At 38.6% G+C, this 22,232-nt stretch overlaps 2 protein-coding genes across 5 annotated transcripts; both read right to left on the bottom strand.

The window, feature by feature from the left end:
* Positions 1–2,739: 2,739 nt before the first annotated feature.
* On the bottom strand, positions 2,740–7,174 carry LOC131731653 (protein FAM221B-like). Of its 2 annotated transcripts, none has more exons than XM_059020994.1 (3): positions 6,191–7,174; positions 5,185–5,304; positions 2,740–4,472 (listed from the first exon to the last, which is right to left on the bottom strand). In XM_059020994.1, the coding sequence occupies exons 1-3, from the start codon at positions 6,417–6,419 to the stop codon at positions 4,438–4,440; spliced, it is 384 nt and encodes a 127-aa protein (XP_058876977.1). In that variant the 5' UTR covers positions 6,420–7,174; the 3' UTR covers positions 2,740–4,437. The 2 variants fall into 2 exon arrangements, with proteins under 2 accessions (XP_058876977.1, XP_058876907.1); XM_059020924.1 differs by having other exon boundaries at positions 2,741–4,990; positions 6,191–7,170.
* Positions 7,175–9,492: 2,318 nt separating this feature from the next.
* Positions 9,493–13,626, bottom strand: LOC117962655 (protein FAM221B-like). 3 transcript variants are annotated; one of them, XM_059020787.1, is made up of 5 exons: positions 13,265–13,626; positions 12,893–13,139; positions 11,503–11,646; positions 10,386–10,496; positions 9,509–10,079 (listed from the first exon to the last, which is right to left on the bottom strand). In XM_059020787.1, the coding sequence occupies exons 1-5, from the start codon at positions 13,358–13,360 to the stop codon at positions 9,955–9,957; spliced, it is 723 nt and encodes a 240-aa protein (XP_058876770.1). In that variant the 5' UTR covers positions 13,361–13,626; the 3' UTR covers positions 9,509–9,954. The 3 variants fall into 3 exon arrangements, with proteins under 3 accessions (XP_034780453.2, XP_058876770.1, XP_058876773.1); XM_059020790.1 differs by having other exon boundaries at positions 9,512–10,045; XM_034924562.2 differs by having other exon boundaries at positions 9,493–10,496.
* Positions 13,627–22,232: the final 8,606 nt, after the last annotated feature.

Genomic DNA, 22,232 nt, shown 5'->3' with positions numbered 1-22,232 from the left:
TGTGACAGCAACTTTAATGGTTCACAGGTGGAGGCCAATGATAAGGTAATGGTGTCCTCGTTAGGGCAATTTATTTCATCTGTGTAAACTGGGAGCTTCCACAGCACAGGGGTTGAATACTTATGCAAGTAAGATATTTCAGTTTTTTATTTTTCTTATAAATATTTCCCAACATAAAACCAATGTCACCTTACAATAATTGATTTTGAGTTTCAGTGTTTTATAATAAAATATCAAACAGAAAGAAATTTCAATGTACCATTTGTAATTCAGTAATATGAGAGAATTGGTCAGGGGTCTGAATACTTTTGCAAGGCACTGATTATATATATATATATATATACTGTATATACTGTGTATATACTGTATATATATATATATATATTGTATATACTGTATATATATATATTATATATATATAGGGCAGCAGTGTGGAGTAGTGGTTAGGGCTCTGGACTCTTGACCAGAGGGTTATGGGTTCAATCCCCAGCGGGGGACACTGCTGTTGTACCCTTGAGCAAGGTACTTTACCTAGATTGCTCCAATAAAAACCCAACTGTATAAATGGGTAATTGTATGTAAAAATAATGTGATATCTGTATAATGTGAAATAATGTATAATGTGATATCTTGTAACAATTGTAAGTCGCCCTGGATAAGGGCGTCTGCTAAGAAATAAATAATAATAATAATAATAATATATATTTATATATAAACCATTACACAGTAACTAAGCTGCATTATAAAGTCAATAGCCAGAAAAAGAGGTAGGTATTTCCAACATCTGTTGAAGAAGATCGTTTTGGCAACAGTAGATGAAGGTCAAGACAATGGAGTTAGATTCACGTTTGAGAAAAGTACGTAGCAAACTGTAATACAGGAAATGGTTACAGAACAGTATCAAAGAAACACCAAAATCCACAATCAGAACAATAATCAAGAAGTACCACAGAACAAATTCAACTGAAACGCATGAAAGAAGTGGACCGCCAAAGAAAATTACGGGTACAGATTCGTCAGAGCAGCTAAAAAAAAGCCAAGATTAATAACCAAGACTTAGAGGCATTAGGCATAATAGTGCATGAAAGAGCTGTAGAAAGGCACCTGAACACAGAAGAGTTGTATGCATGTAGACCTCGCTGCAAACCACTTAAAAAGACAATTCATGAAACAAACCATCTCAAATCTGAACTGGAATCTGAAGAATTCTTCAACAAAATTCTCTGGTCCAATGAGACTAAAATATTACTTTTCTCCAAAAATGGACCGCAGTATGTTTAGAGAAAAAAAAGGGAAAGCCTTCAATGAAAAAAACCCTGTACCTACAGTTAAACATGTATCATGTATCAAAACATTCTACAAAGTACAATGATACCATCTGCTCGTACGCTGATTGACAGACAGTTTATCTTCCAACACGACAACGACCCAAAGCATACTGGTACGGCTGTCCGCTCTGGAATTCCTGAAGAAAACAACGAGAAATGGCCTTCACAATCACCGGATCTCAATCCAATAGCAATGCTTTGGACTCATCTACAAAAATCCATAGACAAGCATTGCGTATCCAATCTGTCTGAGCTGAAGGAAATAAGCACGACAGAATGGGCCCAGATTTCACTAACAAGATGTAACATACTAGTTAAGAATTATCATAAACACCTGAAAGCTATAATAAAAGCAAAAGGAGGACACACACAATACTAAAGCAGTGGTGCCAGTACCGTTATCATGAACAAATAGTTTGAATAAAAATGTTTGTTTGTTTTTTGATAAAAATTGTTTGGTAAATTACAAGAAATTTTGTATTTCACTTTTATTTCATTTTTTTTAAAAAGTGGTTAAAGTTTACTAAATGCTTGTCTTTAATCTGTTACCTTGCATTATGGTACAATAAGTGTAGGGTGCCAATATTTTTGTCTGCGACTGTATTTTTTTTAATATATATTATTAAATAAAATGTGAGTTTTTATTATTTTTTTACTACAATTATTTTTAAAATAATAAATAATGTTAAATGTTTGTGTTATACATCAGACAGCATATCATTGTAGGTTACTTAATATACCACAACGTAAAGTTTGTTTTCTTTAAAAAAAAAGGTTGTAGTAGTAGTATTATTATGAATGATAAATATATAATGTAACAAACCATTGCTTTATTTTCCCCAAAAGATTACACATTCTAGTACATTTTGTTGACCAGTAAATAAAATATTTACTATGACAAATACAGTTAACTAATTTGAATTTATAATGTCATTTTTTTTTTTTTTTTTTTTTTAATCAATTTGTATTTTTACCAAAATGATTAAAAACAATATATAAGATCTGTGGAAAACCATAAACTACCTACATTTTCAAGAACTGGATAATGAATGAATGGTTCAGTCATGACTTTAAAAACAAGAAGTGTGACAGGCCACCAGACTGAGACTATACTGAAATACAACAGCCTGTGACACTGCCTCTCAACCCTCTACCTGATGTCAAGCAGCGAGCTGACACTGTGTTATAACGATCATTTCCAGAATACATGGATTTCTGCTTCTTTGGAATGCTGCTTAATTGGCCAATTATATTTCTGCCTACTGTATTTTTACAATAATTACTTACACAAAATAGATTATCAGTAGGCAGATTTTAACTTTTGAAAATATAAAAGGTAAATAAATGTTATAAAGAAATTTAAAAAATTACCTAACAATTAACTTTTGAAAACAACCTCTCGAGCTCAAAAAATGTTTTTTTTTTACTTTGTTTATTGGTTTTTACAGTTTTTAACAAGAATAAATACAAATAATTGTTACAGTAATAATTATAATAGAAGAGAGGGGAGAGATAGAGAGAGAGAGAGAGAGAGAGAAAGAGAGAGAGAGAGAGAGAGAGAGAAAGAGAGGGGGGAGTAAGATGCTTGGTTTCTTCAAAGGAAAATTATAGAAGAGTCTGAGTTTGTCAACATGGGAAAGAAAGGGTTGTCATACATCATAACATTTCCCATGCTTTCCTCTAGTGTGAAATGTATTTGTTCTAATTTAAGGGAAGGCATAATATCCCTAATCCAATGAACATAACAGGGTACGGTATGATGTTTTTATTATTATTATGTTTTGCTACACAGGAAACTGTGCTATATTTAACTTTACTACATACTCAAAAAAGTAACAGGTATAAATATGTACAGTATATATATATATTTTTTTAAGCCATTAAGGATTGCTGTTAATTTTATCAATGTAAGCAAGTTGACGGCACCTAACAATGGCCATGTTAGGGTATTATTCTTGATCTTGTACTGAAAGATGTTTACTTGTTCACACACTCCCTCTGCTGGTCTTCAAAATTAAACAATTTAAATTGTTTAATTTTAAGGACAAGGTGGACATGTACTCAGACTTCAATTGGTTTTAGGGCTTTGCTTTTACACTTGAAACCTTTGTGGTTTTATGTACTGTGTTTTCGATTGGAGATGTCATCTATTTTATTTGGTTGAAACAAGGGGAGATACAGTACTGTACCAGGTAGTCATTTTAGTATTTAAATATACAGCTATGGCCAAATGTTTTGCATCACCCTATATAAAGAACAAATTTATCTTCATAATGTCGAATGAAACCTGCTGAATAATGTTACGTTAATATATTGAATTACACGCATAACAAGTTTCTGTGTCTGTCGAGGACAGGCCCCCAAACCCCTACCTAAAACGATGTCATAATATTCACAACCTGGGTCCTCTAAACCAGTGGTTCCCAACCCTGGTCCGGGGGACCCCCTGTGTCTGCCGGTTTTCATTCCAACTGAGCTCTTAATTACTTAACTAGACCCTTCATTTAACTGATCATTTGCTTAATTACACCTTTTTAATTGCTGTCAGCTCTTAAACAGTTAAGAACATAAGAAAGTTTACAAACGAGAGCAGGCCATTCAGCCCATCTTGCTCGTTTGATTGTTAGTAGCTTACTGATCCCAGAATTTCATCAAGCAGCATCTTGAAGGATCCTAGGGTGTCAGCTTCAACAACATTACTGGGGAGTTGAAAACTGAAAACAATTTTAAAAAGTCTAATTGAGCAAATTATCAGTCCAATTAACGGTCTAGTTAAGTAATTGAGAGCTTGGATGAAAACCAGCAGACACAGGGGGTCCCCAGGATCAGGGTTGGGAACGACTGCATTAAACTATTGTTAGAATTGTTACAATTTGCATAAGCTGGGTCCGCTAAACTGCAGTTTACAAGCTGCTTCTACTAGCAGTTTAGAATTTGAATATTAATAAAATGGGTTTGCTAAACAGCGGACTACCAGGGGGATTTATTATTATTCCTTATTATTAGGCTGATATGTAGGTATTACTAATCAACATTATTACTTTGCCTCACCTTGAAAGTCGCTAATAAACCTTGGTTGTTTTGAAACCTTCTCCAACACGTTTAACTGCTATGGTGGTGTGAACTGAGCGGTGTCGCTGTAGTCTGCAATGACAGTAAAAGATTTTGAAGAGCACAGAGGCTGTAGATATCAGCGGGACTTGGGAATTAACGCATGCACACAACGAGGGATGGAATGTATTTTATTTTGCGTCAAAGCAACATGTAAGAGAGCCTGAATAAATAACGATTGGTATGATTTTAACTGAGGGCCGTGCCTCAAGTGCCTCATATCTGGCTACGGCCTTGACATACCACTTTGTAGTTTTCCATATACTTAACGAAAAACAGGGCAAAATTTTTAAATTGTGACATGTTGAAATCTAACATGAAATACTATACTACTATTATGGCTTCCAGTAGACTTTTGCAATATAATTTTGTAGTTTCTTTGATTACATGATGTTAAATAAAAGATCTCAATTATGTTCATTGTGAAGTCTGGTTCACTGAAGATGGCAAGACTTTTGTAATTGATTTGAAAGCAGAATCGTCTCCCTCCCTGCCAGTCAAGACAGCATTTCGCAGGTTTGGCATCTCAGCAAAGGGCAAGTATGCCTCCCCTGTAAAGGCAAATAATATTAGGTATATGTGTCCATAAAATGACCTTGCGAAAGAGGTATTTGGGAAATATAAAAGGTGCACATGCATTTTTAAGTGCATTCCATCTTTCTTCTTACTTATATTAGGCCTGAGGTCATTGTCAAGGTCACCATAACAAAAGGTATGATATTAAGACTCTGTTCTGCTGTCTTACCATACGGAAGGCCAGATTTCTTTCTCGAGTCCTCTGTATCAAAAAATGTTTCATGTTGTTCCCAATGCCTGTCGCAAGAGGCACAGACAAAGCTGGATTCGAAAAGTTGACATCGACAACCTGTGAAGAGTAACATCAGACTTTATTGTATATAAATCAATGTTTACGTATACTTTCTTAAAATAGTCTCAATTCCATGTTTGGTCTTTGCCAATAATATGAAAAAGTTCAATAATAAGCTATAGAAACGTAATTTGACAAACATAACACAGCAATGAATTGCAAATAAAATCAACTGTTTTACACACTAGAAAAAAACTATTACATTATTGGGCTGTAACATACTGATAATGAGCAAGCCTAGTTAAATGATAACTGATAACCACAACCATCTGCTGCTGACAGAAGAAATTAGTGCACTGTGGCATTAATGTATTCTCACAGACACTTGACATTGCTGTCAGTTATAGAAATGATACCACAAAATAAATATGGTGGAAAATAGATGTAGGATGTCATCTGTACATTTTACAGAGGTCAATATTTGTCTGGGGAGGGATTGTCCAAATTTGTTTCCTCTATTTGTGTATTTAAAGATGCAGTAATAAACAATGCAGTAATCGTATTCTTTCATGATTACAAACACTCAGTCCTAAAGTAAAAAGTAATACTGAAATAAACGTTTTGACAGGGACTTGAGTGTATCCACACATCAGAAAATGTTAGCACTTATCCATGTTGTATCTGTATTGGGAAAGTCCCTCTTTATCTCACATGGAATTGCAAATCCTCATACAATGAGTGTAGCACAGTAACAGAATGCTGCCTTATTTCTGGGTCAAAAACAAAATACATCATTTTGTTTTCCTAAAACCCTCCTGTCTGGACCTCTGGTTATTACCGGTATTTGCCTCCTTCATTAATTCAATTGCCTACCATTTCTGTCACCGCTGTCTCCGCCGCTGGTAATTATAGGAAGCTAACAACATAACCGTACAGTACTGACCTTTTTTCTTGCAAGCATGGCTATTTGTTGGGTCGTGTTCCTCATGAGAATGTTTACATCTGCACATTGCTCTCCAAGCAGCTGGGTCGAAGCCTGGTCTTTTCTTTAACCAGAATTCACCAGCTTCCTCTGGTCGAGAAGGGATGAAGGCAAAGGCTTTGCATTTACACGACTGGGCAGCACAGGGCACCCGCACACTGATACCTAGATTAAAGCCAGACATACACATTCATGATAACTCTACAAATTTTTATCGATTTAAATTATAGTAAGATCTGCTCATTTCGACCATCTGAAGTACCATCTAAAAGTAATCTTTATAGAAAGGTCTTTATTATTATTATTATTATTATTTATTTCTTAGCAGACGCCCTTATCCAGGGCGACTTACAATCGCAAGCAAATACAAATACATTCAAGTGTTACAATATAAGTCATACAATAAGAACAAGAAATACAATAATTCTCAAGTGTGACAAACCACAATTCAATAATACAGCAGATAATAGTGAAAGTTACATCAGGATATGATTAAGTAGTGATAGTTACATCAGGATATGATTAAGTACAAAATACTACAGATTAAACACTTGGGAGATTACAATATTCTGAGGTACAGGATTAAATGCAGTAAAATAGGGGGCAGATAAGAGCAAAATAAAGCATATTTAAATGAAGGGTGATAGTGTCCCAGGATACAACAGAGGAGTTCTACAGGTGCTGTTTGAAGAGGTGAGTCTTAAGGAGGCGCCGGAATGTGGTCAGGGACTGGGCAGTCCTGACATCTGTAGGAAGGTCGTTCCACCACTGCGGAGCAAGGGTGGAGAAGGAGCGGGCTCGGGAGGCAGGGGAGCGTAGCGGAGGTAGAGCCAGTCTTCTAGTGCAGGCGGAGCGGAGAGGTCGAGTGGGGGTGTAGGGAGAGATGAGGGTCTGGAGGTAGCTGGGTGCAGTCTGATCAAGGCATCTGTAGGCTAGTACAAGAGTCTTGAACTGGATGCGAGCGGTGATCGGGAGCCAGTGGAGCGAGCGGAGTAGTGGAGTAGCGTGGGCGAAGCGAGGTAGAGAGAACACCAGGCGAGCAGCAGAGTTCTGGATGAGCTGGAGCGGACGGGTGGCGGACGCAGGGAGGCCAGCCAGGAGGGAGTTGCAGTAGTCTAGGCGGGAGAGTACCAGGGCCTGGACCAGGAGCTGGGTAGCATAGTTGGTGAGGAAGGGTCGGATTCTTCGGATGTTGCTCAGGAAGAATCTGCAAGTGCGTGCCAGAGTGGAGATGTGCTGGGAATAAGAGAGGCAGGGGTCCAGGGTGACTCCAAGGTTTTTAGCTGAGGAAGAGGGAGAGAGTGTGGTAGATTCCAGAGGAACAGAGATAGAGAGATCAGAGGAGGGGGAGGAGGAGGGAAAGAAAAGGAGGTCAGATTTAGAGAGGTTGAGTTTGAGGTGATGCGAGTGCATCCAGGAGGAAATAGCAGACAGACAGGTAGAGATACGGGAGGAGATGGTGGAGTCAGAGGTGGGGAAGGAGAGGAAAATCTGAGCATCATCAGCATAGAAATGGTATGAGAAACCATAGGATGCGATGAGGGGGCCCAGGGAGCGGGTGTAGAGAGAGAACAGGAGAGGACCCAAGACTGACCCTTGGGGGACTCCAGTCAAGAGAGGGTGAGGTGTGGAGGTTGCTCCACGCCAGGTTACCTGGTAAGTGCGGTTGGAGAGGTAGGAGGAGAACCAGGCCAGAGCAGTGCCAGAGATCCCCAGGTCAGCAAGAGATGATAGTAGAATATAGTGATCAACAGTGTCAAAGGCAGCAGAGAGGTCGAGGAGAATTAGGACAGAGGAGAGAGAGGCAGCTCGGGCACACTTAAGTGAGTTGGTGACAGAGAGAAGGGCGGTTTCAGTGGAGTGAGCAGAGCGGAAGCCAGATTGGAGAGGGTCAAGCAGAGAGTGGTTGGACAGGAAAGCAGAGAGCTGGCGGTGTACAGTCCGCTCGAGGGTTTTGGAGAGGAAGGGTAGGAGGGAGACAGGACGGTAGCTCTGGAGGGAGGTGGGGTCGAGGGTAGGTTTTTTGAGGAGGGGAGTGATAGAGGCTTTTTTGAAGGCAGAGGGGAAGATGCCAGAAAGTAGAGAGGTGTTGAGGAGGGAGGAGATGAAGGGGAGTAGAGCAGGAGCAGCAGCTTGAAAGAGGTGAGTGGGGAGGGGGTCCAAGGCACACGTGGTGGGTTTGTGACCCTGGAGCAGGGAGGAGAGGTCAGAGTCTGAGAGGGGCAAGAAGGTGGAGAGGGAGGGCGAGTTAGTAGGGGATGTAGTGGGTGTAGGGGTTGGAGCAGGAGGGGGTGCGGGGGAGGGAGAGGTGTTAAAGAGTTTGCGGATATCTGAGATTTTAGAAGAGAAGAAGGAGGCAAAGTCGTCAGGGGAGATAGAGGAGGGAGGAGGAGGGGGGGGAGGGTTTAGGAGGGAGGAGAAGGTAGAGAATAGTTTACGTGGGTTGTTAGTGGAGGCTTGGATTACAGATTGGAAATAAGCACATTTAGCAGAGGAGAGAGTAGAGGAGAAGGAGGAGAGAAGAGTGCGGTAAAGGTCTAGGGCAGCAGGGAGTTTGGTTCTCTTCCATTTCTTTTCAGCAGATCGCAGTGTGATTCTTGCCGAGCGGAGCACAGAGGAGAGCCAGGGATGGGGAGGGGAGGGGCGAGCGGGTCGGGAGGTGAGGGGACAGAGGGAGTCGAGGGAGGAGGTGAGTGAGGAGAAGAGGGTGGAGGTAGCAGAGTCTACGGAGAGTTGTGAAAAGGAGTCGATAGGAGGGAGGTGAGAGAGAGCAGTGGAGGCAAGGACAGAGGGGGAGAGAGAGCGGAGGTTACGGCGAGAGGTGACAGTGGGGGTAGGAGGAGCAGGGAGAGGGGGGAGAGACAGAGAAAAAGAGATGAAATAGTGATCAGAGAGGTCCAGGGGGGTGACAGAGAGGTTGGAGGGGCAGCAGGCCCTGGAGAAGGTGAGGTCCAGTTGACGGCCAGCTTTGTGGGTAGGAGGGGACGGAGAGAGACAGAAGTCGAAGGAGTGAAGGAGAGGGAGGAATCCAGCAGAGTGGCTGGGGTTGGAGAGATGGATGTTGAAGTCACCCAACAGGACAGTCGGGGTAGACAGAGAGGGGAGGGAGGAGAGTAGATAGTCGAGTTCATCCAGAAAGTGAGTGAGAGGCCCAGGGGGGCGGTACAAAACAATGAGCAGGAGTTGACAGGGAGAGGTTAGTTGGACTGCATGAAATTCAAAGGTAGTGACAGAGAGGGAGGTGAGATCAGAGGGGACAGAAAAGAGTAAGGAGGGAGAGAGGAGAAGACCCGTCCCACCTCCCCGTCCGGTGAGACGCGGGGTATGGGACAGGACGTAGAGAGAGGACAGGGCAGCAGGAGTAACAGTGTTATCAGGGGACAGCCAGGTTTCAGTGAGAGCAAGGAAATCGAGCGAGAGGTGGGAGGCAAAGGCAGAGATGAAATCAGCTTTGTTAGCAGAAGAGTGACAGTTCCAGAGTGCACCAGAGAGTGTGCGGGAGGGGGGGAGAGGCAGAGAAATGAGGTTAGAGGGGTTGGAGGAGCAGTAGCGGAGGGAGGGCAGAGGACGAGGACGGGAGGACAGAACAGGGATGTGAGAGACAGTCATAGCAGGACAAGCAAGACAAAAGGCACAGTAGGAGCAGTGGGGTGGAGGATACAGACCTGACTAGTAGATGGCTTCTTCCAGAGCGCTGGTAGGTTCGGATCTAGTCGAACAGCGTCTCAGCGCAGGCCTCCCCTCGCTGGACTCCCACAGCTAGACTCCCGGCTCTTTTGTTGAGGCTCTTCTGTTGGCTGGCGCTTCGTGCTGGCGCTAAAATAAGCTGCTTGAATAAATGTTGTTACCCCTGCTTGGCAAAAGAACCAACTAAACTGTGTGGAAACCAATCAAATAGCAAAATCAACTGCTAATCAATTTAGCCACTCACCTGGTACTAATCACACACAAACTCAGCCAATTCAAACACCACCTTACAATGTCACCAAATGTAGTAGTTACAATTACAAAAAGCAGGAACTTATCTATCTGCCTCTCTCCCTGGTTATGGGCAGTATGTATTGTACATGGTGATTCGTCAGTGTGGTAACCCAAATCTGATGACTCTTGCGCTCGTGGTTTGTTAAGGGATAACAAAATGAATAATTCAGCACACCTGAGTAACTCTTGTGTTCATTCAGTAGGTGTCCACAGAAACACTTGGACGCATCTCCAAGTCGGAAGCAATCCCAGGAGTACTCAGGAGATCTCCATCCAATGTAAATACCTGTCAAGTACAGAATTGTAAAAGAAAAATAATAATAATAAAAAAATACTCAAATAATTAAATCTTATTTTTAGTTGATTCAAAATGTTCTAATTATGTTTGTTCACATTTTTCAGTAAAATATTCAGTTAATGCACTAATGTTCAGTAACAGAGACAATTAGTAATAAAAAAGTAAAGTTACATAAATTAATATTTGATAATTCATATTATGTTAGATTGCATACATATTGTGCAGATTAATTAATGATAGACAGCTACAGTATAGTGAAGTTAAGTTATTGTGCAAGTATAAATCTAGGAACTAAGTGAAAATGAAACAGGCCTCCTTGACCAATATTTAACAGAACCATCATCCATCTTCCTGAGATGTCAAGCAGCAGAGAAAAAAACAGTGCAAGTGACATACGTTGTTTGCTATCGGGAAATGGATTAAAATAACCAGGTTGTTTAATATTATAAGTGAGTAATTTACAGACAGAAATGTGCAATGTATTTCTATAAAGCACCCTGTTAAGATACAATTATTAAAAAAAAAAAAAGAAAAATAGTACAAATGTTTAACTGTGAGTTCATATCAGTTATTATTATTATTTATATATGGGTTTATTTATATATTAACTAGGAGATGTACCCATTTACAAGGGGCCTGGAGAACAATACATACATTGCCAGTTGAAAACCTAGAATTCTCAAGATATTGAACCAGTCTGCTATGTTATATACAGGATGTATCATATACAGTCCAGCACCCTGAGACATTACAACATGGTCACTAAATAAGCACGTGTTAGTAGCTGTTCTGAAATGTTTGTTTCAGGATGTCCATATTGCAATAACAGCCGGTTCACAATATTATCAGTTATGCACTCTGGAATATAAATGCCAGGGGTGCTGAACCAAAGCTGTATATTTATTGTGAAGTATGGTGTAACCCGGACTGAGAGAATAGCACTGACATTTCCAATTATTTTAATGTTTTTCCGTTGTGTGTCAGCATACTGGACCTGTTTGTATTGCCTTCAGTGCAGCATCCCTCTCTGGATCAAACAGTTCTTTCACTCTCTCTCCAAATTTCTCTCTGTGCATGGCTTTGGCAACTGACAGAACATCGCTCTTCTTTGCAGGGACAATTGGTTTTATTGTAAACCCTGTAAATAAAATATACCCTTGTATCATTGCATGACTACATACACTATACACTGTACAAACTCCTGTTCTATACATTAGTACCCAAACACGGGCTGGACACAAATCATACCCACCATAGCATAGGACTGTAAATACTGTGTATGCTTAGTCAGTTTCTGAGGTTAATTTAGGGAATTCCTTTTTGTGAGATTTAGGTTAAGGTTAGGGTTAGGATTGGGGGTAGTACCAGGACCTGATGAATATGTAAATTGTTCGATTAGGTCTGTAATCCAGAGTGTTCAATCTCTTGAAACCATGGTCCATGTGAAACATCAGTAATGTATGCAGCATTGGATACAGAAGAACCTGCCAATACTTCTTGTTGAAATTTGTCTAATTTTATAACTAGTTTTGCTGAACATTCCATGGTCACCTAGGTTACTTTACCTTTAGGTAGTCTGTAAGTCTGAGATGCAGATTGTATTACAAGAATACAATCAGGGATCACTCATCCCAGTTACACAATGCGTAAGCGACATATAACAATAGTTTACATTTTTTGTCCCATCCCTGTAGGTTCTCCATTTATCAAACATGACATGTTATATACAGTATATTTCATAACATACTACAAGCTACTTATCAGACAAAACAGGAAATTTGTATCTTGTAACACTAGTTGTTCTAGACAAAAAACAGGAATTTGCAAACATAAATCTTGGTGGTTTAAAGATAAACTAATAAAATGTAATCAGATGTAACCATTTTTGTTTGTTTGTTTTCCGGGTTTTTCGCAAACTTTTATATTTGGTTTATAAAAAGATGCAAACAAATCATTTTTCGAGTAAATTAAGTTTTATTGACATTGCCTTTATAGAAATAGTAATTTGATTTGTAATCAATTGTAAAATAATCAAAACACTCAATCATAATAAGCTACACGTCTGTGTAGTAAACGTCTGTCAAATGTTTTAATGTAAAAATTAAGACAGTGAAATAATAATAATAATAATAATAATAATAATAATAATAATAATAATAATAATAATATCAGATGTAATAATTTATTTTATCATTTTATCGTTGTAAATACGATTTTTAAATACAACAAACATACAGACCGGGACCGTGTGAATTTTTATACAATTGCATCAGCGGTGTGTATGGTTTTGATTGCTCTAAATCTGACGTATACACCTGCAGCTTGCTGTAAGACATGTTACAGCAGATGCCGTGGTTATTTATTTATGTATTTATTTAACTGACCTTTGGTAACAACCTGTCGTCCTTCCTTTGGACACAAAGCAGATCCTGTTTGGGTTCCATCCAGATTGTTCCGTTTTTCCTTTCTTTTACCTGCTGTGGCTCCCGGCACAGATACCTTCTCCCCAGAAACAGGAAACTGGGTGTGACTTGCAGCTCCAGTAACAGCGTCCCTCACTACTCTCTCAGACTTTTGTTGAGAAGTCATCTCGTTTGTACGCTTCTGCATTTCAATGCTATGAAACACCACCTGAGAATATTTACATCTTAATTTCTTGCCAGATTAACGTAAATGGGAATTGAATTCAATCTTGAGCCAAATGAACACTGGCTAAACACTAGGCCAAGAAATCCTACACAAATGTTTGCTGTCACCTGTTCCGTTGCGGTGTGTTTGCTCTGTCTGTTTCCAAGAAGCAGATCCATTGTTGGAAACAGCTGACAGTCAATACATAGAGGGAGGGGTATCATGTTACAGAGAGGCAGCCAAGCAAGGATGACCAGCAAACCCAAAGTGAAAAGCCTGTTTATGTGCTCTTAAAAGAACAAACGTCCTGGTTCCAATGCAAGCTGTTGCCCCGAGCAACAGAGCTTTCTGCACCATCACACACAAATGACTCAAATTAAAAAACAGAGCGCTCCTACAATTAATCTAAATGAATACATCGTGATGCTTAACAACCACCACGAATGCCTTACCCCCGCTCCTTCGATACAGTACATTTTTTATTTAAAACGTGTGTTATAAACCTACCGTAAGGAATGTGCTGGAAATTTATTCTAATTAGTAACAGCCACACTATGCGTGTATTGCCTTTATCTCTGTCGATACCAGTACTGCATGATTCACAAAGCAACCACAAGGCTTTGTTACTTCATAATATCGTTTGAGTCACATACAGCTAAACAGCACATATGTAAACTGAATGCGACGGAGCGACACTGAAGCAATGAGAAAAAAAAAAGGATTTCTGTCTATTGTAATTTTGTCGCACGGCAGCGAGGGAACTGACCAATGGCCAATCATAGTAGAGTTGCCTATCACATCGCACGCGCCAGTCGCCACTGGTGTGAAAGATAGTGTCGCATCACCCGGTGTGAATAGGCTTTTAGTTAAGGTAAAGTTTAGTGTTAGACTTAAAGGATGCACATGGTCAGTCAGTGTTATTGTTAGCTGATGAACGAACATGCATTGCTCTTGTTGAACAAAGTGTATACAGTGTTTAATATTGACATGAATTTGCATTTTAGTCGTGTTTCCCTGTTAGGGATAGAATAAATGTAATTCGTTTATATGACCCTTACTGGCCACGTTACTGCACTGTTACACACATGCTTACGAATCCACACCAACCTACTAACTAGTTGCTCAATGTGCACTCACCTGAGGTAAGCAATGTTATAGAAGACCACTAGATGTCAGCATAAAGTAATATGACATTTAAACACACTTACAGCGGGTAATGTCTCTTTGCCGGTATCTAATGATCAGTGCAATAGTTTCCTGGATTTCTTTCAAAAGAAAATTGACAATATTAGATCTCAAATTGTGTCTGCGCCCACTGTTGCTGCTTTAGTTATTGATCCTCCTGCTTTCACGGGAACTGTTTTAACTGATTTTGTAGAGGTTACCCTTTTGGGTCTGTCTGAATTAGTTGCCAAATTAAAACCTACCACCTGTTCTTTAGACCCTATTCCCACTTCCTTATTCAAACTTGTTTCTCAGCCGTGTGTCCCCGTGTATTAACGAATCACTGAGATCTGGAATTGTTCCTTTACCCCTTAAACTTGCTGCTATTACTCCTTTATTTAAAATAATAATAATAATAATAATAATAATAATAATAATAATAATAATTTGGACTCTGATGTGCTGTGCAATACATACCAATTTCAAATGTACCTTTTCTAGCAAAATTTTAGAACGGGTGGTAGCGTCTCAACTTTAGTCACATCTAATGTCTAATAAGCTCTATGAACCTTTTCAGTCTGGTTTTAAACCTTTACACAGCACGGAAACACTTAGATAAAGTGCTAAATGACTTATTGATGACTGCAGATTCAGGCTCTCCATCTGTTCTTGTTCTTTAGGACCTTAGTACAGCCTTAATCATGATGCTCTTTTACATCGTTTAGAGAACTATATTGGTGTTTTTGGCTCTGCTCTTCAGTGGTTCAAGTCCTATCTGTTTAATAGAAGACCATTTGTTATCACAGGTGGCTGTAGGTCTGATGTTGGCTAGGTTACTGCTGGTGTCCCTCAGGGCTCTGTCCTGGGACCTTTTTTATTCAGTATCTATATGCTCCCTCTCTGTGATTTTTCATGCGCTCACAACAGGCAAATCTACTTGCAGACTAAACCTGATACTGTTTTGGCTGTTTCTGTACTTAATTGCCTTACTGAAATTCAAACTTGGATGCAGCAGAATGTTCTGCAATCAAATCTTAGCAAGACAGAGGTTACGCTATTGGGTTCTCCACACCAGCTGCGTAGTTGGTAGTTATAGTTTGGCCATTGATGGGCCTGAGATTAGTCCTACGTCTGAAGTAAAAAATCAAGGTGTTAATTTGACTCTACATTGTCTTTAGAGGCCCACGTTAGAAATATCTGTAGAGTATCTTTTTTTCATCTACAAAATATCGCTCGCCTTCGATCATCTTTGTCAATGTTTGATGCGTAGAAACTGATACATGCCATCATTTCATCGAGAACTCACTACCGTGATGCCTTGTTTGTGGGTGTTTCCACTAATGTTCTTAATAGGTTGCAATACATTCAAAATTCTGCTTTTTGAGTTTTAACAAGAAAAAGAAAGCATGACCATATAACACCAGTTTTAGCATCTCTCCACTGGTTACTAGTTAAATATAGAATTGACTTTAAGATCTTCCTGCTGAACTTCAAGTCTTTGAATAGCCTGGGTCCATCTTACATCAAGGATCTGCTTTGCTGCTACATTCCACAGAGCAATTTGCGGTCTGCTAAAAATGATCTCCTTTCCGTGCCAAGAACAAAATTACGATCTATGGGAGATTGTGCATTTTGCTCTTTGGCCTCTTATCTCTGGAACTCCCTTCTAGGGTCTATCAGGGACTCAGAGTCTGTGTCTGTGTTTAAATCGCGCCTTAAGACTAATTTGTATACATTGGCTTATTGCACTGCATAGTTCTCATTGTATTGTTTTATGTATATTTATGTATTTTTATGTATTTTATATATTTTTAATGTAAAACACTTTGGGATTTCTTTTAATGAAAGGTGCTATACAAAATAAATATATTATTATTATTATTATTATTATTATTATTATTATTATTATTATTATTATTATTATTATTATTATTTATAGTGTGACATTCAAAAGAGGCAAACTAATAACAAGGTTAGAAAAGAGTAAATCAACTTTTGTGAATTTTAAAAGTGGTCAGAATTAAACAAACAAACAAAAAAAAACAGCACTATCATTTTTCTATTCCATTGTCAGTGTTCTAAATCTCAGGTTGCTGATTCTTCCAGTGAGAATCACATTTCATTTATAGAGCAGAAGTACCATCCAAATGTTATTATTTTCTATTTTCTAAATTTTTACTCATATATATATATATATATATATTTTTTAAATGCAACTATTTTTTTTATTTTAAAAAATAAATTAATTAAACTAATATTAAACACCCAGTCATGGTTCTATCTTAAGTTTTATTCAATGCCATTTATAATTTTATAGATTGATTTGTAGACTGAATCAGAGTAACAGTGAGATTTCCATAGGGGTGCCGCTTCCTTTTCTTATTCAATTCCAGGGTTCTAACCTAGGAATATGTATAGGTAAGTTATGTAACTTACCTGTAAATTGTTCATTCTATTATTTATTTCTGTTACTTGCACAGTACATCACTAGATCCATCTCTGTGGATTTGTGCATTGCATGCCGTTCAATTTGAGCTCTTATCACTTAGAATTTGACTATACTGCAAATGTGTTTAATAAACACAGTAAAGCCGGTTCTAGTTAGACTAGCTATCTGGTAGACACGTTGACCAGGACCCTGTTCCACAAACATCTGATAAGACAGGGGCGGAACTGGAAGTCTGGGACTGGCCAGGCATGGATGAAATAATGCAATGGTTTTGTACTCAGTAAAAGGGGAAGATACAAGGTTTAAACCTAGAATGGCACTAAATTAGCCATTTTTGTCATATCTTGACATTGGTCACCAATTGCAGTACAACAGGACCATATCATTACCAGCTTGCTCTTGTATCAGGAAACTGTGCAATATGCTTTCCCAATCCTGTGTGTGTATATTGCTACTAAAGCTGTGGTCTGCTCATGGCTATGCTGGATTTCTTCAGGTCGACAGTGAACACACATAATATAATAATACACCGTATTTCTGGAGGGGAATGACCACCAGATGGCACCACAAGATAACAACTGGTTACAGAAACATGAGGCATTATTAAGATATGATGTAAAATAAATGTAGCAACTGTATTAATGTTTTAACAACCAAAAACAAACCATAATACCTTCAAATGCAGCTCTAAAATTGAAAGCGTGGATAGAAGAGCATTAAATAGGTAACCATCTTTCCTTTTTTGTGCATAACAACTGTTTGAATGGGCCAAATTGTGTGTGAAAATCTGTAAAAACTGAACAATATATTTTAAATATACAGTATATTTTTTAAATATAAAAAAGAGGCTACCATTTGCTTTTTTACGCACGCTGGAAGTGCAAAACAATGGTAAATGTATTATTATATATCAAGTTACTGATTTAACTGTGCCACGTGAGTTAGTGCATATATATACGTGTGTGTGTGTGTATACATAGTAATCATTAGTTATTAATATGTGTTTTTTGGTGTTTATTTAAAGACTTACCATTACTGATTTTAGGACAGCTCCAGTATTTTTTTGGTTTGTTTTGTTTATTTTGTTTTTGTTTTGTTTTTTGTTTTTTTGTCACTTCACCCCTGATGCGATTGAGTTATCTTTTTGGGGTATGGTATGGTTATTCCAAACAACACAGGTATATGTAGGATGTAGATGTCAATCATAATAATGTAGTGGGCTACTGTTTACATTAGTGATACCTGTGGCATACTGTTGTACAATCCTATTTTTTATCAGTGACCTGTGGACAAATGAGACCATTTTAATGCTGTAAAGTGCTTTATATCATTGAATTCACATTGAACTGTATCTACTGTATGCTTTTCTGTGCCCAGGGCATTAACAGACCTAATAATTTCAGTTATCTTATCAAGAGTAAGTGCTTTCTCCACCCAAAACAAAAACATGAGTAAGGTGGAAAGAGAAACAGAAACAACAGTAAGAAAGAGAAACACTGGGATAGCCTGATCGTGGGGGTTGTTTTGGGGGTTTGTTTGTTTTGAAGAGTTTATATGTTCTTTGTTTAAACCTTTTGTTTGTTCCTGTGTATTGTTTCGTTTGTTTTGTTGAATTAAAGTGTGCCAAGGCAGTCTGTCTGTCTGTCTGTCGGTCTTTGTTTCTTTCACTCCTTTGTTCCTTTTATACCATGTGGCCAGGGGCTTGATTAATTCCATCAATCATCCAGTCATCACTTGGCCACATTCCACACTTTTTCCATTCACATAATCAATTACACAATCATTCAATCAAAACAATTAAACCATAATGTGCGTCTGTGCAAAGGGCGGCCATCTTGGTTCCAGCTTCCTTTACCAAGATGGCTGCCCGCCACCAAACTCTCACCAAGCCTCTGCTCTGTCACATGGATGAAGACTGACTTATTACATGATAGCAATTCAGTTTTAGGGTAAGGTAATATTACTCTGCTATGTTTTGAAAATAGATATGTACCTGGTTAACAGATTCTTTTATGTTTGGTAAGTCCTGCTTACACAATGAAAATTACACTTTTTGAAAATAAGCCCCTGTGTGCGATATGATATCCTGGCTGATGTAAGAAGGTGCATAAAGAACAAAGGGTGTACGTGTTTCCTTATCAAGCAAGGTGAGGTCACTACACCCTCTATGAAAATGAGCCACTACCCTCACCTCTTACAATCGAGCTAAACAAAAAGGGGTAGTCTTCAAGCTCCTGCAACAACTGAAAACAAAAAACAAAGCCATAAACTATGAGTATAACACTTGAAGCTTCCAGGGCCTTCTCTATGTATTAGGAAGTCAACCATTAACAGTGATTATTTATGTTACTTATACATTGCATATATCACTTTGGTCTCTACTACAGTTTTTTTGTTTGTTTGTTTTAAATAAACACAGCCAAACAAGTTCCAGGAAAAAAAAAACCTTATCTGGAGAAAGCACTGAACAGCACCCTTTCCATAAACACCTGACTCTGTGAATTATGGAGAACTGGAAGTCTGAGACTTGCTGGGCACGGCTGAGGTCATCTTCCCACACATCTACACTGAGTAAAATCATTGTTTTTTCCCTTACTATTTGGAGAGTAAAGTATATTAGAATTATTACTTCTGAATTAATTGCTAAAATGTTTTTTTATTGGAGGAAGTAGATTAATTAGCACGCTATGCAAGGTGAGGTTTGCAGAAACAAAAAGTGTAGGCAAACAACAGCTAGTGATGCACACATGATTATACTTTTAGTAATGCCTTCTCATGCACTACATCATGTCCCTCCCCAGGACAATTGGAACAATTTTTAAAGTGGGGGTGCTGAAAGCCATTGAAGAAAACTGTAACCCCTGTATATGATGGAAGCCATACCGCACCCCCAGCACCCCTAGTTCCAGCACCCCTGCCAGGACATGCAGAATTCATGTCTCAATTCACCTGATTCAGAATATTGAACAGAACTATACATACCTTGCATCATTTCAACTTCTTTAAAGATTTGCACAATATTTTGATCTAAAATGCTCACACGAAAATATAATAATTTTAGTGGTTGAGGAATGGGGAGAGAATGTAAATCAGTTTATGAATATTCAAAAGAAAATGAATGCTTTGAAGTATACAAGAATCAAAATATAGCAGAAGTGGGTAAGATGAGGCAGAGGACACATAGCGCTACAAATGCTGCTGCACTGAGGTAAAGCGAGCGGCAGGACTGTGTTCATGTTTTGTTATAAAAAACAAGCATTAGTTTAAGGACACGTAAAAGTATAGGAGCAAGGTGTGTTAGTGGGACCTACATTGTTAGTGGAGTGGTGCTCGCTGTCTTCCTGACACCTTTTGTTTGTAGTTTGTTTTGTATAGTGTTTTATTTTGCCTTCCTGTTCGTTGTGCTGTATGTCTGCCGTGAGCTAGCATCATGTGAGTTTCTGTTGTATGTAAATAAACCCTGCATGCCTGAGTGGTGTTGTCAACATGACCTCCGTGTGTCTCTCCTGTCTGTCCACGGTTAACCCACACCCCCTATCACAAAGCGGTGTTTAATTTCTAATTTCCATTTATCAACATTGTGAACAACAGTACTGCATGTAATAATGTATAAAGCAATAATGAAAATGTAATGCATCACCTAGTTACATTTTTAAGACACTATTTCTATTTTTTACCATTCACATTTAGATTGTATAACATGTAATATGACTGTAAAAAAAACAAAACACTTTGCATTACTTTACTGGGGTACAAACACTACAGGAAATTTGTGGGGAAAAATGAATCCCACTGTGAACAGGCTGGCTTTGTGGTGTGACTTCAGGCCAGGAAATGGGGTAATGAATGAATGTGCTGGTGTGCAGATTTATTGAAAAATAAAAGGTTCAAACAAAACAGAAACGCACTGAACTCAAAACAAAACGGCACAGTGGCCAAAACAAAACAGACAGATACAAAACAGACACGAAACAAAAACAAGTATGGTGCTGGTGTAAACCAGCACGGGTAGCTATTGCTTTCTAATAATGACTCTCTCTTGTCTCACGACTCACATCTCTCGTTCCGCCTCTGAACAAACACTCTCCGTTCAGCCAAAGCTGCTTGTTTTTATATTGTGGTCGAGAGATTAACTGGCTTTCAATTACCTAGTTTATCCCTCTGCCACATTCGGCACAGGGTTTCTCATACGCGTGGGCAACAGCCAGTTTATCAATAAGCACTCGCGTTCTCATGATTTTATCTGGATGGGGCATTTTAACCCCATCCAGGCTGTAAACAATAATAACAATAAAAACTGCGTTGTTTTAAATACAGAAACAGTACATTTAAATAATAATAATAATAATAATAATAATAATAATAATAATAATAATACAAAAAATACATATGCACACAGGGGCGGGGTGTACCCCGTCACACCCACAAACATTTTTTAGAATAGAAACTGATTAAAAACACTTTGACTAGTACAACTACTTAGATACAAATCTAATAAGACAAGATAAGACAATATTCTGCTTATTATTTTACATTTATTCTGAATTCACAGCAATAGTTGGGGTGTTGTACTGCACACCAACAAAACCTATGGTACTCCTTCTGTCTTTATATTCTGATTCATGGAAAAGTATCAACATGATCTAGGATCAGCAGCGGTTTCCTCTAAAGTGGCGGTTTTCCTTCTGTTTTTGCTTTGGGGTTCATAATCAGGGGTGCTGGAACGAGGGGTGATGGGGGTGCATGGCTTCCATCATATACTGGGGTTACAGTTTTGTTCAATGGTTTCAGCACCCCCACTTTAAAAATTGTTCCAGTGCCACTATTCATAATTGACTGAATATACAGTAGAGTAAATCTAAGTTTACTTACAAAAACAACAGCAACAACAACATGTCATAGCATCTTTTACAAACAAGGCTTCCTAAAACAATCACATTTTCTAAAAATAATGATAACATGCCTACTTAACTGAACTTTTAGTTTAGTAATCACCAAATACCAAAAAACTCCAATGACATACCAAACAGGATGTGACATTGTAGACTGCTGAACTAAGAACACTTCTCTAGCTGCTGCACCAACTGGATTAGGGCAGCTTGCTCTGTGTAACAAGGACGCAGCTCACTAGAAAACATCATTTGCTTTTCAATTCCAGATCAGCACAATTTAGTCCAACGGATAGGGAACTAGTGTACTAGGACCAAATCATACTCAAATTTTTTTATTACAAATTATTACCCATACTATATGGTTCTGATTTTTTTTATTAATTACATCACTCTGAAGTTGAGATTGTAACAAGTCTTTCTTGTAGAAATCTTGTATTACACACCAGCACCCGTGGAACACTGAACACTTGTGGGTACAAGTCCTCTTATCCTCTCAAAAGTTGAGGTTTTGATCCCAGCAGAGCCGGAATATTTGCCAGTGTAACCGCGCTGAGGACACGTTACAGAATGAGTCCAGAAACTTCCCAGCAG

The sequence above is a fragment of the Acipenser ruthenus genome, chromosome 1, assembly GCF_902713425.1.
Source record: "Acipenser ruthenus chromosome 1, fAciRut3.2 maternal haplotype, whole genome shotgun sequence".
Lineage (NCBI taxonomy): Eukaryota > Metazoa > Chordata > Actinopteri > Acipenseriformes > Acipenseridae > Acipenser > Acipenser ruthenus.
Note: the sequence above shows the minus strand (reverse complement) of the source record. Positions and strands in the feature narration are given on the sequence as shown.

Excerpts from the sequence above, each read along its gene's own strand:
- LOC131731653 (XM_059020924.1), bottom strand. The coding sequence starts at position 6,419 with ATGTGTATGTCTGGCTTTAATCTAGGTATCAGTGTGCGGGTGCCCTGT. Across the intron at positions 5,305-6,190 it reads CCATGCTTGCAAGAAAAAAG|GTTGTCGATGTCAACTTTTC; the intron begins GTCAGTACTGTA and ends TACTCTTCACAG. Across the intron at positions 4,991-5,184 it reads GAAATCTGGCCTTCCGTATG|GGGAGGCATACTTGCCCTTT; the intron begins GTAAGACAGCAG and ends TTGCCTTTACAG.
- LOC117962655 (XM_034924562.2), bottom strand. The coding sequence starts at position 13,360 with ATGATACCCCTCCCTCTATGTATTGACTGTCAGCTGTTTCCAACAATG. Across the intron at positions 13,140-13,264 it reads AACACACCGCAACGGAACAG|GTGGTGTTTCATAGCATTGA; the intron begins GTGACAGCAAAC and ends AAATATTCTCAG. Across the intron at positions 11,647-12,892 it reads ACGACAGGTTGTTACCAAAG|GGTTTACAATAAAACCAATT; the intron begins GTCAGTTAAATA and ends TTTTATTTACAG.